The sequence below is a fragment of the Oncorhynchus clarkii genome, chromosome 1, assembly GCF_045791955.1.
Source record: "Oncorhynchus clarkii lewisi isolate Uvic-CL-2024 chromosome 1, UVic_Ocla_1.0, whole genome shotgun sequence".
Lineage (NCBI taxonomy): Eukaryota > Metazoa > Chordata > Actinopteri > Salmoniformes > Salmonidae > Oncorhynchus > Oncorhynchus clarkii.
In genome coordinates this window covers 83290731-83309067 of record NC_092147.1, presented here as the reverse complement: position 1 = coordinate 83309067, position 18337 = coordinate 83290731, and the positions used below count along the sequence as shown (strand labels likewise).

The following is an 18337-nucleotide window of genomic DNA, read 5'->3' as shown; positions in this document are numbered from 1 at the left end:
AATAACCATGTACACACCCCCTTCCAATCACAAAGAATAACCATGTACACACCCCCTTCCAATCACAAAGAATAACCATGTACACACCCCCTTCCAATCACAAAGAATAACCATGTACACACCCCCTTCCAATCACAAAGAATAACCATGTACACACCCCCTTCCAATCACAAAGAATAACCATGTACACACCCCCTTCCAATCACAAAGAATAACCATGTACACACCCCCTTCCAATCACAAAGAATAACCATGTACACACCCCCTTCCAATCACAAAGAATAACCATGTACACACCCCCTTCCAATCACAAAGAATAACCATGTACACACCCCCTTCCAATCACAAAGAATAACCATGTACACACCCCCTTCCAATCACAAAGAATAACCATGTACACACCCCCTTCCAATCACAAAGAATAACCATGTACACACCCCCTTCCAATCACAAAGAATAACCATGTACACACCCCCTTCCAATCACAAAGAATAACCATGTACACACCCCCTTCCAATCACAAAGAATAACCATGTACACACCCCCTTCCAATCACAAAGAATAACCATGTACACACCCCCTTCCAATCACAAAGAATAACCATGTACACACCCCCTTCCAATCACAAAGAATAACCATGTACACACCCCCTTCCAACCACAAAGAATAACCATGTACACACCCCCTTCCAATCACAAAGAATAACCATGTACACACCCCCTTCCAATCACAAAGAATAACCATGTACACACCCCCTTCCAATCACAAAGAATAACCATGTACACACCCCCTTCCAATCACAAAGAATAACCATGTACACACCCCCTTCCAATCACAAAGAATAACCATGTACACACCCCCTTCCAATCACAAAGAATAACCATGTACACACCCCCTTCCAATCACAAAGAATAACCATGTACACACCCCCTTCCAATCACAAAGAATAACCATGTACACACCCCCTTCCAATCACAAAGAATAACCATGTATTCATTCCTTTCAACCACAAAGAATAACCATGTACACACCCCCTTCCAACCACAAAGAATAACCATGTACACACCCCCTTCCAATCACAAAGAATAACCATGTACACACCCCCTTCCAATCACAAAGAATAACCATGTACACACCCCCTTCCAATCACAAAGAATAACCATGTACACACCCCCTTCCAATCACAAAGAATAACCATGTACACACCCCCTTCCAATCACAAAGAATAACCATGTACACACCCCCTTCCAATCACAAAGAATAACCATGTACACACCCCCTTCCAATCACAAAGAATAACCATGTACACACCCCCTTCCAATCACAAAGAATAACCATGTACACACCCCCTTCCAATCACAAAGAATAACCATGTACACACCCCCTTCCAATCACAAAGAATAACCATGTACACACCCCCTTCCAATCACAAAGAATAACCATGTACACACACCCTTCCAATCACAAAGAATAACCATGTATTCATTCCTTTCAATCACAAAGAATAACCATGTATTCATTCCTTTCAACCACAAAGAATAACCATGTATTCATTCCTTTCAACCACAAAGAATAACCATGTATTCATTCCTTTCAACCACAAAGAATAACCATGTATTCATTCCTTTCAACCACAAAGAATAACCATGTATTCATTCCTTTCAACCACAAAGAATAACCATGTATTCATTCCTTTCAACCACAAAGAATAACCATGTATTCATTCCTTTCAATCACAAAGAATAACCATGTATTCATTCCTTTCAACCACAAAGAATAACCATGTATTCATTCCTTTCAACCACAAAGAATAACCATGTATTCATTCCTTTCAACCACAAAGAATAACCATGTATTCATTCCTTTCAATCACAAAGAATAACCATGTATTCATTCCTTTCAACCACAAAGAATAACCATGTATTCATTCCTTTCAACCACAAAGAATAACCATGTATTCATTCCTTTCAACCACAAAGAATAACCATGTATTCATTCCTTTCAACCACAAAAAATAACCATGTATTCATTCCTTTCAACCACAAAGAATAACCATGTATTCATTCATTTCAACCACAAAGAATAACCATGTATTCATTCCTTTCAATCACAAAGAATAACCATGTATTCATTCCTTTCAACCACAAAGAATAACCATGTATTCATTCCTTTCAACCACAAAGAATAACCATGTATTCATTCCTTTCAACCACAAAGAATAACCATGTATTCATTCCTTTCAACCACAAAGAATAACCATGTATTCATTCCTTTCAACCACAAAGAATAACCATGTATTCATTCCTTTCAATCACAAAGAATAACCATGTATTCATTCCTTTCAACCACAAAGAATAACCATGTATTAATTCCATTCAACCACAAAAAAATAACCATGTATTCATTCCTTTCAACCACAAAGAATAACCATGTATTCATTCCTTTCAACCACAAAGAATAACCATGTATTCATTCCTTTCAACCACAAAGAATAACCATGTATTCATTCCTTTCAACCACAAAGAATAACCATGTATTCATTCCTTTCAATCACAAAGAATAACCATGTATTCATTCCTTTCAACCACAAAGAATAACCATGTATTCATTCCTTTCAACCACAAAGAATAACCATGTATTCATTCCTTTCAACCACAAAGAATAACCATGTATTCATTCCTTTCAACCACAAAGAATAACCATGTATTCATTCCTTTCAATCACAAAGAATAACCATGTATTCATTCCTTTCAACCACAAAGAATAACCATGTATTAATTCCATTCAACCACAAAAAAATAACCATGTATTCATTCCTTTCAACCACAAAGAATAACCATGTATTCATTCCTTTCAACCACAAAGAATAACCATGTATTCATTCCTTTCAACCACAAAGAATAACCATGTATTCATTCCTTTCAATCACAAAGAATAACCATGTATTCATTCCTTTCAACCACAAAGAATAACCATGTATTCATTCCTTTCAACCACAAAGAATAACCATGTATTCATTCCTTTCAACCACAAAGAATAACCATGTATTCATTCCTTTCAACCACAAAGAATAACCATGTATTCATTCCTTTCAATCACAAAGAATAACCATGTATTCATTCCTTTCAATCACAAAGAATAACCATGTATTCATTCCTTTCAACCACAAAGAATAACCATGTATTCATTCCTTTCAACCACAAAGAATAACCATGTATTCATTCCTTTCAACCACAAAGAATAACCATGTATTCATTCCTTTCAACCACAAAGAATAACCATGTATTCATTCCTTTCAATCACAAAGAATAACCATGTATTCATTCCTTTCAACCACAAAGAATAACCATGTATTAATTCCATTCAACCACAAAAAAATAACCATGTATTCATTCCTTTCAACCACAAAGAATAACCATGTATTCATTCCTTTCAACCACAAAGAATAACCATGTATTCATTCCTTTCAACCACAAAGAATAACCATGTATTCATTCCTTTCAACCACAAAGAATAACCATGTATTCATTCCTTTCAATCACAAAGAATAACCATGTATTCATTCCTTTCAACCACAAAGAATAACCATGTATTCATTCCTTTCAACCACAAAGAATAACCATGTATTCATTCCTTTCAACCACAAAGAATAACCATGTATTCATTCCTTTCAACCACAAAGAATAACCATGTATTCATTCCTTTCAATCACAAAGAATAACCATGTATTCATTCCTTTCAACCACAAAGAATAACCATGTATTAATTCCATTCAACCACAAAAAAATAACCATGTATTCATTCCTTTCAACCACAAAGAATAACCATGTATTCATTCCTTTCAACCACAAAGAATAACCATGTATTCATTCCTTTCAACCACAAAGAATAACCATGTATTCATTCCTTTCAATCACAAAGAATAACCATGTATTCATTCCTTTCAACCACAAAGAATAACCATGTATTCATTCCTTTCAACCACAAAGAATAACCATGTATTCATTCCTTTCAACCACAAAGAATAACCATGTATTCATTCCTTTCAACCACAAAGAATAACCATGTATTCATTCCTTTCAATCACAAAGAATAACCATGTATTCATTCCTTTCAATCACAAAGAATAACCATGTATTCATTCCTTTCAACCACAAAGAATAACCATGTATTCATTCCTTTCAACCACAAAGAATAACCATGTATTCATTCCTTTCAACCACAAAGAATAACCATGTATTCATTCCTTTCAACCACAAAGAATAACCATGTATTCATTCCTTTCAACCACAAAGAATAACCATGTATTCATTCCTTTCAACCACAAAAAATAACCATGTATTCATTCCTTTCGACCACAAAAAACCCACGTATTTATTCATTTCAAACACAAAGAATGAGGTGTTCCTTTGATTCTGTCTTTTAAGAGAAGACTGTACCATGTCTCACAGTTAAGCAAACAAATGTGTCCTGTGTGTGAGAATGTGTGTGTGTTTGCGTGTTTGTTCATAGAGTAGAGAAGTACCTTGTAGAGTGCAGACATAGAAGCGGAGGCCACAACGAAGGTGATCCCCATGACAGAGTGGCTGTGGAAACCGTCAGCGTACGTCATCATCACGATGCCAGCGATGGCAAAGATGGCCGCCACGATCTGCACAGGGAAAGGTGGAGAGAGGACATATTACAATATATACCACTTAGCAGGTTTTTTTAAGGAGTGGGGCACTGTTTACACTATATTGGACAAGATAGTGTAGAAGGAGGAAGGGGAGGGTTGAACCGGGATTCTTTCACTTTGAATTCAAGCTGAATTTATTCATAGTGTGAAAGTACAAGTATCTCACCTGCAGTTCAATCTACCATAAATACATTTTACTGCTTAGAAAGAAGAGTCACTGTTGACTTGACACACCAGGATCCACTTCTGATGTACTTTTATACTGGTCTGAGATCAGATCATCAAACAGTAAGTACTGAATGTGTCCCAAATGGCACCCATGGGCCCTGGTCACAAGTAGTGCACTATAAAGGGAATATGGTGTATTTGGGATACAGCCTAAGACAGGTAGTAAAACCTGGAGCAGCTTTGGGCCCAGCCAGGGTGGTAAGTTACTGTCAGAGACCTTACAGTAGCACTGAAGAGATTCACACCCCAATGGCCTTGTGTGTGTGTGTGTCAGAGTGACAGAGTTTGTGTTTGTGCGTGTGTATATGTTTGTCCCTGACTTTCACTTTCCCCTCCCTTTCCTCCAGCTGTTCCCTCTTCCTTTCCTCCAGCCGTTCCCTCTTCCTTTCCTCCAGCCGTTCCCTCTTCCTTTCCTCCAGCCGTTCCCTCTTCCTTTCCTCCAGCCGTTCCCTCTTCCTTTCCTCCAGCCGTTCCCTCTTCCTTTCCTCCAGCCGTTCCCTCTTCCTTTCCTCCAGCCGTTCCCTCTTCCTTTCCTCCAGCCGTTCCCTCTCCCTTTCCTCCAGCCGTTCCCTCTTCCTTTCCTCCAGCTGTTCCCTCTTCCTTTCCTCCAGTCGTTCCCTCTTCCTTTCCTCCAGTCGTTCCCTCTTCCTTTCCTCCAGCCATTCCGCCTCCCTTTCCTCCAGCCATTCCGCCTCCCTTTCCTCCAGCCGTCCCCTCTTCCTTTCCTCCAGCCATTCCCCCTCCGTTTCCTCCAGCCGTTCCCTCTTCCTTTCCTCCAGCTGTTCCCTCTTCCTTTCCTCCAGCCATTCCCCCTACCTTTCCTCCAGCCATTCCCCCTCCCTTTCCTCCAGCCGTTCCCTCTTCCTTTCCTCCAGCCGTCCCCCCTCCCTTTCCTCCAGCCGTCCCCTCTTCCTTTCCTCCAGCCGTTCCCTCTTCCTTTCCTCCAGCTGTTCCCTCTTCCTTTCCTCCAGCTGTTCCCTCTTCCTTTCCTCCAGCCATTCCCCCTCCCTTTCCTCCAGCCGTTCCCTCTTCCTTTCCTCCAGCTGTTCCCTCTTCCTTTCCTCCAGCCATTCCCTCTTCCTTTCCTCCAGCCATTCCCTCTTCCTTTCCTCCAGCCATTCCCTCTTCCTTTCCTCCAGCTGTTCCCTCTTCCTTTCCTCCAGCAGTTCCCTCTTCCTTTCCTCCAGCCGTTCCCTCTTCCTTTCCTCCAGCCGTTCCCTCCCACAGTAATATCTGTTACTGGTGTAATGGTGAACACAATGCAAAGACACACACAACCACAAACACAGTCATGATAATCATATACTATCTGGTCCAGGGCCCAGTGCTTTCCAATCAGCAAAGACAGTCTCCCATACAGGAAAGGATTGATGGCTGTGTGTGTGTGTGTGTGTGTCTGTGTGTGTGTGTGTGTGTGTGTCTGTGTCTGTGTGTGTGTGTCTGTGTATCTGTGTGTGTGTAATGAATAGGGACTTGGCTTGGGCCAGCAGAGTGGATTAGCACTGCATTAGAGAGGTGTCAGGAAGATAAACAACCCATGTGGTTATGCCCGGTGCTTCATTTGTAAATCGGGAAATGCCGGAACAAAAAGTGAGCATTAGAGTGAGGTACCGGAACAAATATTTTTTTGTTTTTAAAGGTGCCAGATCCTGTTTTGGCAGGATGTGGCCCAAATTAAGCACTGCTTACACCTGGACAGAGCCAAGGGGTACAATGGGTTCTCTCTCTCTCTCTCTCTCTCTCTCTCTCTCTCTCTCTCTCTCTCTCTCTCTCTCTCTCTCTCTCTCTCTCTCTCTCTCTCTCTCTCTCTCTCTCTCTCTCTCTCTCTCTCTCTCTCTCTCTCTGCAGTGCAGGCTGCCTGCCTTTCAGTCACCTCTCTAGCTACATAAAAAATAGAATGGGGATGTCCATTCTCTAGAAACGCCAGCTATGTCAGTCACATAGAAATAAAAATGACTAGGGACAACGCACCTCATACCATGGCAATTTGACTGGGAGACCCATGGGTATACTCAATATGGCTCATTCTATGGTCAGTTACCTCTCTACAGAGATTTGTTTCTCTGAGAAAGCCTGCTGCTTTGCTGCTTGGTTTCCTGGGACACGGACCCCTCAGTGATTGGACACAGCAATTTGTTTTCCTTTCTCACACACTGCTGTGTCAGCAAACCCACTGTCAGGGAATGGGGAAATGGACCAAGACTGGGTCTGGGCTCTGCTGAGGCAGTCTGTCACTCCCACCACTCCACCACAACACCAGGCCACACTCGCAGAAGACCTTTCTCACCCCAAGAGTCTTTCCTAGATCAATAAAGGTTAAATGAAAAGACAAAACCCCAGCTGAGAAATGTATGTGTGACTGATTGGTTTAGAACCTGGGTGGGTCTCATGTGCCACAAGGGAGACTGTGCTAGCTCGCTGAGCTAAAGCCTAGGCAATGTTACTCTCACACCTCTCCATAACAACATAAAACTACAGGAGAGAGATACAGGACTCTGAGATACCTGCATATCTCTGAGTATATTGTAACTGCCAAAATAAAGGAAATACTTGAGTACATGAGGGATACAAAGTGTATTGAAAGCAGGTGCTTCAACCCAGGTGTGGTTCCTGAGTTAATTAAGCATCATGTTTAGGGCCATTATTTTGTCTACCATGGCTATGCCCCCCCCTCCCCCCCATAGGATGACAATGCCCCCATCCACAGCGCGCGAGTGGTCACTGAATGGTGAACATGAAAACGATGTAGACCATATGCCATGGCCTGGTCTTAGCCACCAGATCTCATCCCAAATGAACACTTACGGGAGATTCTGGAGCAGGCGCCTGAGACAGCGTTTCCACCAGTTTCTCGTGGAGGAATGGTGTCACATCCCTCCAATAGAGTTCCAGACAATTGTAGAATCTATGCCAAGGCACATTGAAGCTGTTCTGGCTCGTGGTGAATCAACCCTGTTAAGAGTCTTTATGTTGGTGTTTCCTTTATTTTGGTAGTTACCTGTACATTTTTTTAAATATATTTATCCTTTATTTAACTAGGCAAGTCAGTTAAGAACAAATTCTTATTTTCAAAGACAGCCTAGGAACAGTGGGTGTTCAGGGGCAGAACGACAGATTTGTACCTTGCAGCTCGGGGGTTTGACCTTGCAACCTTCCGGTTACTAGTCCAACTCTCTAACCACTAGGCTACCCTGCCGCCCCCTCCCGCCCACATGAATTGCATTGGGAAAGTATTCTGACCTCTTGACTTTTTCCACATTTTGTTACGTTACAGCCTTATTCTAAAATTGATTAAATGATTTTTTGCAAAGCAATAATTAACCATGTCTATGTGTAGATTAGAATAAAGGCTGTAACACAACAAAATGTAGAATAAGTCAAGGGGTATGAATACTTTCTGAATACACTGTAGGTACAGTATGGGAGAGATGCCATCCCTTATATACCATTCTCCTACTGACAGCTATCCACCCACCTCACCCATGAAATAGCCCAAGCTAAGTACCAGAACACTGTCATACTTCAAAGGGATGATTGGACTCTCCCCAGCCTCTCCCCCTCGTATCCTCTCCCCTTCTCTCTTCATTTTCATATGAAGGAAAGCCCATCCAAGATCCTCCGCATTACTGCAGACATCAAAACACTGCAATACCCATCAACAGTCAGAGAGAGAGAGTAAGAGAGAGAGAGAGAGAGAGAGACAGAGAGAGAGAGAATTAGAGGGAGAGAGAAAGAGAGAAAGAGAGAGAGACAGAGAGAGAGAGAGAGAGAAAATTAGAGGGAGAGAGAGAGAGAGAGAGAGAGAGAGAGAAAGAGAGAGAGAAAGAAAGAAATGGGAGGATTACTCAGAGCTTTCATCACAGATGGGGGTAGTGAGGGATAATGACAGGAGAGAGAGAGAGAGAGAGAATTAGAGGGAGAGAGAGAGACATTCCGATTAGGTGTTTTCCTTCCAGATCTTCCCTCCAGTTATTCACACAAACAGTACATACATACACACATTCATTCATTTATCCGGATTAGTCACAGTGAGATCAAACATATTTTGCAAGAGAGACCTGAACTTCTATTTATAAAGTCTCAGAATACATATAAGAGGGCTGATCTAGGATCAGTTTGACCTTTGAGATCATGATGAATATGATTATATGGCCAGGGGGACCTGATGCTGAATCAGTCTTTCTACTCTGAATACGTGGACTGCCTGGGACCTAGTAGGGAGTTTTAAATGTAGACTACAGGTTCATCAAGACAGAGGTCTGTGTGGGACATCATGTTTGGTACCGTGACTTTTTGTCTGGGCTGCTTCATGAGTTTGAGCCACTCCTGCCAGATTGCATAGTGCAATACCACTATTATACAATAATAGACCGCGCCACACACTTCTCTGTCGGGTCCCGATGGCGACCCGGGAATCCCGCTCTGCATCAAGACTCCTTCCTGTCTTCTCCATCTCTCTGAGAGGTAACAGTTTCAGTTCAGAAGATCATATATAAATCATGTCATTACAAGGACACACTTCAGTTTCTACATGAGGCTTTTCAGAGAAGGGAACTCTCAGCCAGCCAGGACATCCTTAGCTTGGTTCTACAGTGGCTTGCGAAAGTATTCACCCCCCTTGGCATTTTTCCTATTTTGTTGCCTTACAACCTGGAAGGAAAATGGATTTTTGGGGTGTTTGTATAATTTGAAACACAACATGCCTACCACTTTGAAGATGTAAAATATGTTTTATTGTGAATCAAACAAGAAATAAGACAATAAAACAGAAAACTTCAGCATGCATAACTTTTCACCCTCCCAAAGTAGAGCCACCTTTTGCAGCAATTACAGCTGCAAGTATCTTGGGGTGTGTCTCTATAAGCTTGGCACATATAGCCACTGGGATTTTTGTCCATTCTTCAAGGCAAAACTTCTCCTGCTCCTTCAAGTTGGATGGGTTCCGCTGGTGTACAACAATCTTAAAGTCATACCACAGGTTCTCAATTGGATTGACGTCTGGGCTTTGACGAGGCCATTCCAAGACATTTATATGTTTCCCCTTAAACCACTTGAGTGTTGCTTTAGCAGAATGCTTATGGTCATTGTCCTGCTGGAAGGTGAACCTCCGTCCCAGTCTCAAATCTCAGGAAAACTGAAACAGGTTTCCCTCAAGAATTTCCCTGTATTTAGCACCATCCATCATTCCTTCAATTCGGACCAGTTTCCCATTCCCTGTCGATGAAAAACATCCCCACAGCATGATGCTGCCACCACCAGGGATGGTATACTCGGGGTGATGAGAGGTGTTGGGTTTGCACCAGACATAGCGTTTTCCTTGATGGCCAAAAAGCTCAATTCTAGTCTCATCTGACCAGAGTACCTTCTTCCATATGTTTGGGGAGCCACCCACATGCCTTTTGGCAAACACCAAACGTGTTTGCTTATTTTTTTCTTTAAGCAATGGCTTTTTTTCTGGCCACTCTTAGTTGAATTAATGGTGCTCCGTGTGATGTTCAAAGTTTCTGATATTTTTTTATAACACAACCCTGATCTGTACTTCTCCACAACTTTGTCCCTGACCAATTTGGAGAGGTCCTTGGTCTTCATAGTGCCGCTTGCTTGGTGGTGCCCCTTGCTTAGTGGTGTTGCAGACTCTGGACCTTATTATAGGTGGACTTGATTTAACTAATTATGTGACTTCAGAAGGTAATTGGTTGCACCAGATCTTATTTAGGGGCTTCGTAGCATTTTCATTTACTTTTTTTAAACAAGTATTTTTTTCCATTTCACTTCACCAATTTGGACTATTATGTGTCTGTCCATTACAGGAAATCCAAATAAAAATCTATTTATTTAAATTACAGGTTGTAATGCAACAAAATAGGAAAAATGCCAAGGGGGGTGAATACTTTTGCAAGGAACTGTATCCAGCAACTTACTTATTCCCAGCAACTTACAGTTCCCCACGCCCTCAACTCTTCTGAACCCATTCAGTTCCCCACGACCTCAACTCTTCTGAACCCATTCAGTTCTCCATGCCCTCAACTCTTCTGAACCCATTCAGTTCCCCACGCCCTCAACTCTTCTGAACCCATTCAGTTCCCCACGACCTCAACTCTTCTGAACCCAGGTCAGTTCCCCATGCCCTCTACTCTTCTGAACCCAGGTCAGTTCCCCACGCCCTCAACTCTTCTGAACCCAGATCAGTTCTCCATGCCCTCAACTCTTCTGAACCCAGGTCAGTTCCCCATGCCCTCAACTCTTCTGAACCCAGGTCAGTTCCCCATGCCCTCAACTCTTCTGAACCCAGGTCTGCTCTCCATGCCCTCAACTCTTCTGAACCCAGGTCAGTTCCCCATGTCATCAACTCTTCTGAACCCAGGTCTGCTCTCCATGCTCTCAACTCTTCTGAACCCAGGTCAGTTCCCCATGCCCTCAACTCTTCTGAACCCAGGTCAGTTCCCCATGCCCTCAACTCTTCTGAACCCAGGTCAGTTCCCCATGCCCTCAACTCTTCTGAACCCAGGTCAGTTCCCCATGCCCTCAACTCTTCTGAACCCAGATCAGTTCTCCATGTCAACTCTTTTGAACCCAGGTCAGTTCCCCATGCCCTCAACTCTTCTGAACCCAGATCAGTTCCCCATGCCCTCAACTCTTCTGAACCCAGGTCTGCTCTCCATGCCCTCAACTCTTCTGAACACAGGTCAGTTCCCCATGTCATCAACTCTTCTGAACCCAGGTCTGCTCTCCATGCCCTCAACTCTTCTGAACCCAGGTTAGTTTCCCATGCCCTCAACTCTTCTGAACCCAGGTCAGTTCCCCATGCCCTCAACTCTTCTGAACCCAGGTCAGGTCCCCATGCTCTCAACTCTTCTGAACCCAGGTCAGTTCCCCATGCCCTCAACTCTTCTGAACCCAGGTCAGTTCCCCATGCCCTCAACTCTTCTGAACCCAGGTCAGTTCCCCATGCCCTCAACTCTTCTGAACCCAGATCAGTTCCCCATGCCCTCAACTCTTCTGAACCCAGATCAGTTCCCCATGCCCTCAACTCTTCTGAACCCAGGTCAGCTCCCCATGCCCTCAACCCTTCTGAACCCAGGTCAGCTCCCCATGCCCTCAACCCTTCTGAACCCAGGTCAGTTCCCCATGCCCTCAACTCTTCTGAACCCAGGTCAGCTCCCCTTGCCCTCAACTCTTAATACTTAATACTCTTCATTACTTCGGGGAACGCAGGGCTCCAGGACAGAGAGGGTTTGGGCTGCTTCCCAAAAGGCACCCTATTCCCTATGTAATACTACTTCTGACCAGGGCCCATAGGGCTAAAAAATAGTGCACTATAAAGGAAATAGAGTGCCATTTGTGATGCAAACTATCCTCTAACCCAATATCATTTTTAATAGAAGGGAAGTGTTAGAGTCTGGGAGGCAGGGAGCCATTAGCCTCTGGTTCATCCAGGTTAAAGCCCACTAGAACAGGGAATCCAGGACACAGTTAATTACTGTCTGCTGTAATTTAATTAGGTAGGACCTAGCTAGTCCAACTGAGACTGAGTCTGTGGTCTTAATTAGGTAGGACCTAGCTTGTTCAACTGAGACTGAGTCTGTGGTCTTAATTAGGTAGGACCTAGCTAGTCCAACTGAGACTGAGTCTGTGGTCTGAAACTGAAAGCGCGAACCACTGCTTTTAATCAGGGCAAGGTGACTGGAAATATGACCGAATACAAACAGTGTAACTATTCCCTCCGCAAGGCAATCAAACAAGCTAAGCGTCAGTATAGAGACAAAGTAGAATCTCAATTCAACGGCTCAGACACAAGAGGTATGTGGCAGGGTCTACAGTCAATCACGGATTACAAAAAGAGAACCAGCACCGTCATGGACCAGGATGTCTTGCTCCCAGGCAGACTAAATAATAACTTTTTTGCCCGCTTTGAGGACAATACAGTGCCACTGACACTGCCCGCAACTAAAACATGCGGACTCTCCTTCACTGCAGCCGACGTGAGGAAAACATTTAAACGTGTCAACCCTCGCAAGGCTGCAGGCCCAGACGGCATCCCCAGCCGCGCCCTCAGAGCATGCGCAGACCAGCTGGCTGGTGTGTTTACGGACATATTCAATCAATCCCTATCCCAGTCTGTTGTTCACACATGCTTCAAGGGGGCCACCATTGTTCCTGTTCCCAAGAAAGCTAAGGTAACTGAGCTAAACGACTACCGTCCCGTAGCACTCACTTCCGTCATCATGAAGTGCTTTGAGAGACTAGTCAAGGACCATATCACCTCCACCCTACCTGACACCCTAGACCCACTCCAATTTGCTTACCGCCCAAATAGGTCCACAGACGATGCAATCTCAACCACACTGCACACTGCCCTAACCCATCTGGACAAGAGGAATACCTATGTGAGAATGCTGTTCATCGACTACAGCTCGGCATTTAACACCATAGTGCCCTCCAACCTCGTCATCAAGCTCGAGACCCTGGGTCTCGACCCCGCCCTGTGCAACTGGGTACTGGACTTCCTGACGGGCCGCCCCCAGGTGGTGAGGGCAGGCAACAACATCTCCACCCCGCTGATCCTCAACACTGGGGCCCCACAAGGGTGCGTTCTGAGCCCTCTCCTGTACTCCCTGTTCACCCACGACTGCGTGGCCATGCACGCCTCCAACTCAATCATCAAGTTTGCGGACGACACAACAGTGGTAGGCTTGATTACCAACAACGACGAGACGGCCTACAGGGAGGAAGTGAGGGGCCTCGGAGTGTGGTGTCAGGAAAATAACCTCACACTCAACGTCAACAAAACTAAGGAGATGATTGTGGACTTCAGGAAACAGCAGAGGGAACACCCCCCTATCCACATCGATGGAACAGTAGTGGAGAGGGTAGTAAGTTTTAAGTTCCTCGGCGTACACATCACAGACAAACTGAATTGGTCCACCCACACAGACAGCATCGTGAAGAAGGCGCAGCAGCGCCTCTTCAACCTCAGGAGGCTGAAGAAATTCGGCTTATCACCAAAAGCACTCACAAACTTCTACAGATGCACAATCGAGAGCATCCTGTCGGGCTGTATCACCGCCTGGTACGGCAACTGCTCCGCCCACAACCGTAAGGCTCTCCAGAGGGTAGTGAGGTCTGCACAACGCATCACCGGGGGCAAACTACCTGCCCTCCAGGACACCTACACCACCCGATGTCACAGGAAGGCCATAAAGATCATCAAGGACAGCAACCACTGCCTGTTCACCCCGCTATCATCCAGAAGGCGAGGTCAGTACAGGTGCATCAAAGCTGGGACCGAGAGACTGAAAAACAGCTTCTATCTCAAGGCCATCAGACTGTTAAACAGCCACCACTAACATTGAGTGGCTGCTGCCAACACACTGACTCAACTCCAGCCACTTTAATAATGGGAATTGATGGGAAATGATGTAAAATATATCACTAGCCACTTTAAACAATGCTACCTAATATAATGTTCCCTACATTACTCATCTCATATGTATATGTATATACTGTACTCTATATCATCTACTGCATCCTTATGTAATACATGTATCACTAGCCACTTTAACTATGCCACGGTCTCTCATATGTATATACTGCACTCAATACCATCTACTGTATCTTGCCTATGCCGCTCTGTACCATCACTCATTCATATATCTTTATGTACATATTCTTTATCCCCTTACACTTGTGTCTATAAGGTAGTAGTTTTGGAATTGTTAGCTAGATTACTTGTTGGTTATTACTGCATTGTCGGAACTAGAAGCACAAGCATTTCGCTACACTCGCATTAACATCTGCTAACCATGTGTATGTGACAAATAAAATTTGATTTGATTTGATTTGATTTAATTAGGTAGGACCTAGCTTGTCCAACTGAGACTGAGTCTGTGAGCTAGTCCAACTGAGACTGAGTCTGTGGTCTTAATTAGGTAGGACCTAGCTAGTCCAACTGAAACTGAGTCTGTGATCTTAATTAGGAGACATTTTTATCTAGCCCTGAAATGAACTCTTATCTACTCATAACTGGAGGAATCTCCAGTCAGAATGTTATCTCTTCGTAGGTTCCCTGGACATCTCCTGACAGACTTTGTGCATCACACACACACACACACGCACACACACACACACACACACACACGCGCACACACAAACACACACACACACACACACACACACACACACACACACACACACTGTAACTCACCCTGACCCCCATGAAGCGGTCTCTCAGTACGATCCAAGAGAGCAGGAATACGAAGGCCTTGTTGCAGCAGAACAGAGCTGACACGTCTGTAGTGTTGATCTTCCTCAGGGCCTGTGTTAGAGACAGGATCACGTCACAGCTTAAAATGACTTCGCCCAATTGATAGATTTTCGGTGGTGTAGTTGGCTACGTTTTTGAAGCAGAGGATCAATAGTTTGAGTCCAGTAAGGGGACAGGGATGGTGAAGGAAGCTATACCGCTAAGCTAGCACTAGAAGGAAGCTATACCGCTAAACTAGCACTAGAAGGAAGCTATACCGCTAAGCTAGCACTAGAAGGAAGCTATACCGCTAAGCTAGCACTAGAGGTCGACCGATTAATCAAAATGGGTGGTTAATTAGGGCCGATTTCAAGTTTTCATAACAATCGGTAATCGGCATTTTTGGACTCCTATTATAGCCGATTACATTGCACTCCACGAGGAGACTTTGTGGCAGGCTGACCACCTGTTACGGGAGTGCAGCAAGGAGCCAAGGTAAGTTGCTAGCTAGCATTAAACTTATCTTATAAAAAACAATCAATCTTAACATAATCACTAGTTAACTACATACTGTATGGTTGATGATATTACTAGTTTATCTAGCTTGTCCTGCGTTGCATATAATCAATGAGGTGCCTGTTAATGTATCATCGAATCACAGCCTACTTCGCCAAATGATTAGTGATTTAAAAAGCGCATTCGCGAAAAAAGCACTGTCGTTGCACCAATGTACCTAACCATAAACATCAATGGCTTTCTTAAAATCACAAGTATACAAAATTTAAACCTGCATATTTAGTTAATATTGCCTGCTAACATGAATTTCTTTTAACTAGGGAAACTGTGTCTTGCGTTCCGTGCAAGCAGTCAGGGTATATGCAGCAGTTTGGGCCGCCTGGCTCATTGCGAACTGAACTGAAGACCATTTCTTCCTAACAAAGACCGTAATTAATTTGCCAGAATTTTACATAATTATGACATAACATTGAAGGTTGTACAATGTAACAGCAATATTTAGACTTAGGGTTGCTGCCCATTCGTTTAAATACGGAACGGTTCTGTATTTCACTGAAAGATTAAATGTTTTGTTTTCGAAATTATAGTTTCCGGATTTTACTACATTAATGACCTAAGGCTCGTATTTGTGTGTGTTATTATATTATAATTAAGTCTATGATTTGATAGAGCAGTCTGACTGAGCGGTTGTAAGCAGCAGCACGCAGCATTCATTCAAACAGCACTTTACTGCGTTTGCCAGCAGCTCGTTGGCTTGATGCACAGCACTGTTTATGACTTCAAGCCTATCAACTCCCGAGATTAGGCTGGCAATACTAAAGTGCCTATAAGAACATCCAATAGTCAAAGATATGAAATACAAACGGTAAAGAGAGAAATAGTCCTATAATTCCTAAAATAACTACAACCTAAAACTTCTTAACTGGGAATATTGAAGACTCATGTTAAAAGGAACCACCAGATTTCATATGTTCTCATGTTCTGAGCAAGGAACTTAAACGTTAGCTTTCTTACATATTGCACTTTTACTTTCTTCTCCAACACTGTGTTTTTGCATTATTTAAACCAAATTGAACATGTTTCAATATTTATTTGAGACTAAATTGATTTGATTTATGAAAAAATAAAAGTGTTCATTCAGTATTGTTGTAATTGTCTTCATTACAAATATATATATAAAAATAGGCCGATTAATCGGTATCTGCTTTTTTTGGTCCTCCAATAATCGGTATCGTTATTGGCGTTGAAAAATCATAATCGGTCGACCTCTAGCTAGCACAGTGACACCTGTTACACCTGAAGGCACTATACAATACTGTCACAGTCCACACACACACACACACACACACACACACACACACACACACACACACACACACCAGGATGGGGGGAAAGCAGCACAGTACCTGTAGGTACAGGTAGTTGGTGAGGATCCACAGCAATCCAAACGGAGCCACCTTAGTGAAGAACACCTTGGCTGTCAGCCCGTCGTCCCCAAAGAACCGACAACACTCCCTAGAGAGGAACACACACAGATGAACACCCACAGGCATGCATGCACACACACACAAAAAACACACACATGCACAGTACACAGGTACATGTACAGTTAAAGTCGGCTGTTTACATACACTTAGGTTGGAGTCATTAAAACTTGTTTTTCAACCACTCCACAAATTTCTTGTTAGCAAACTATAATTTTGGCAAGTCGGTTAGGACATCTACTTTGTGCATGACACAAGTAATTTTTCCAACAAATGTTTACAGACAGATTATTTAACTTATAATTCATTGTATCACAATTCCAGTGGGTCAGAGGTTTATAGTTGACTGTGCCTTTAAACAGCTTGGAAAATTCCAGAAAATTACGTGATGGCTTTAGAAGCTTCTGATAATCTAAATGACATCATTTGAGTCAATTGGAGGTGCACCTGTGGATATATTTCAATGCCTACCTTCAAACTCAGTGCCTCTTTACTTGACATCATGGGGAAACAGCCAAGACCTCAGAAGAAAAATAGTAGACCTCCACAAGTCTGATTTATCCTTGGGAGCAATTTCGAAACGCCTGAAGATACCACATTCATCTGTACAAACAATAGTACGCAAGTATAAACACCATGGGACCACGCAGATGTCATACCGTTCAGGAAGGAGACGCGTTCTGTCTCCTAGAGATGAACGTACTTTGCGAAAAGTGCAAATAAACCCCAGAACAACAGCAAAGGACCTTGTGAAGATCCTGGAGGAAATGGGTACAAAAGTATCTATATCCACAGTAAAACGAGTCCTATATCGACATAACCTGAAAGGCCACTCGGCAAGGAAGAAGCCACTGCTCCAAAACCACCATAAAAAAGCCAGACTATGGTTTGCAACTGCACATGGGGACAAAGATCGTACTTTTAGGAGAAATGTCCTCTGGTGTCATGAAACAAAAATAGAACAATTTGGCCATAATGACCATCATTATGTTTGGAGGAAAAAGGGGAATGCTTGCAAGCCCGAAGAACACTATGCCAACCGTGAAGCACGGGGGTGGCAGCATCATGTTGTTGGGGTGCTTTGCTGCAGGAGGGACTGGTGCACTTCACAAAATAGATGGCATCACGAGGAAGGAAACTTATGTGGATATATTGAAGCAACATCAAGACATCAGTCAGGAAGTTAAA

General features: G+C 43.2%; 1 protein-coding gene across 1 annotated transcript in view; it reads right to left on the bottom strand.

The window, feature by feature from the left end:
* LOC139418016 (solute carrier family 35 member F3-like) overlaps positions 1 to 18337 on the bottom strand; it is a 161949-nt gene that overhangs the window by 5780 nt on the left and 137832 nt on the right. The window contains exons 7-9 of the mRNA XM_071167103.1: positions 17072 to 17180; positions 15111 to 15221; positions 4526 to 4651 (exon numbers count right to left, since the gene is read on the bottom strand). Of these exons, the coding sequence (XP_071023204.1) occupies positions 4526 to 4651; positions 15111 to 15221; positions 17072 to 17180 (346 nt within the window). The remainder of the gene's footprint in view (positions 1 to 4525; positions 4652 to 15110; positions 15222 to 17071; positions 17181 to 18337) is intronic.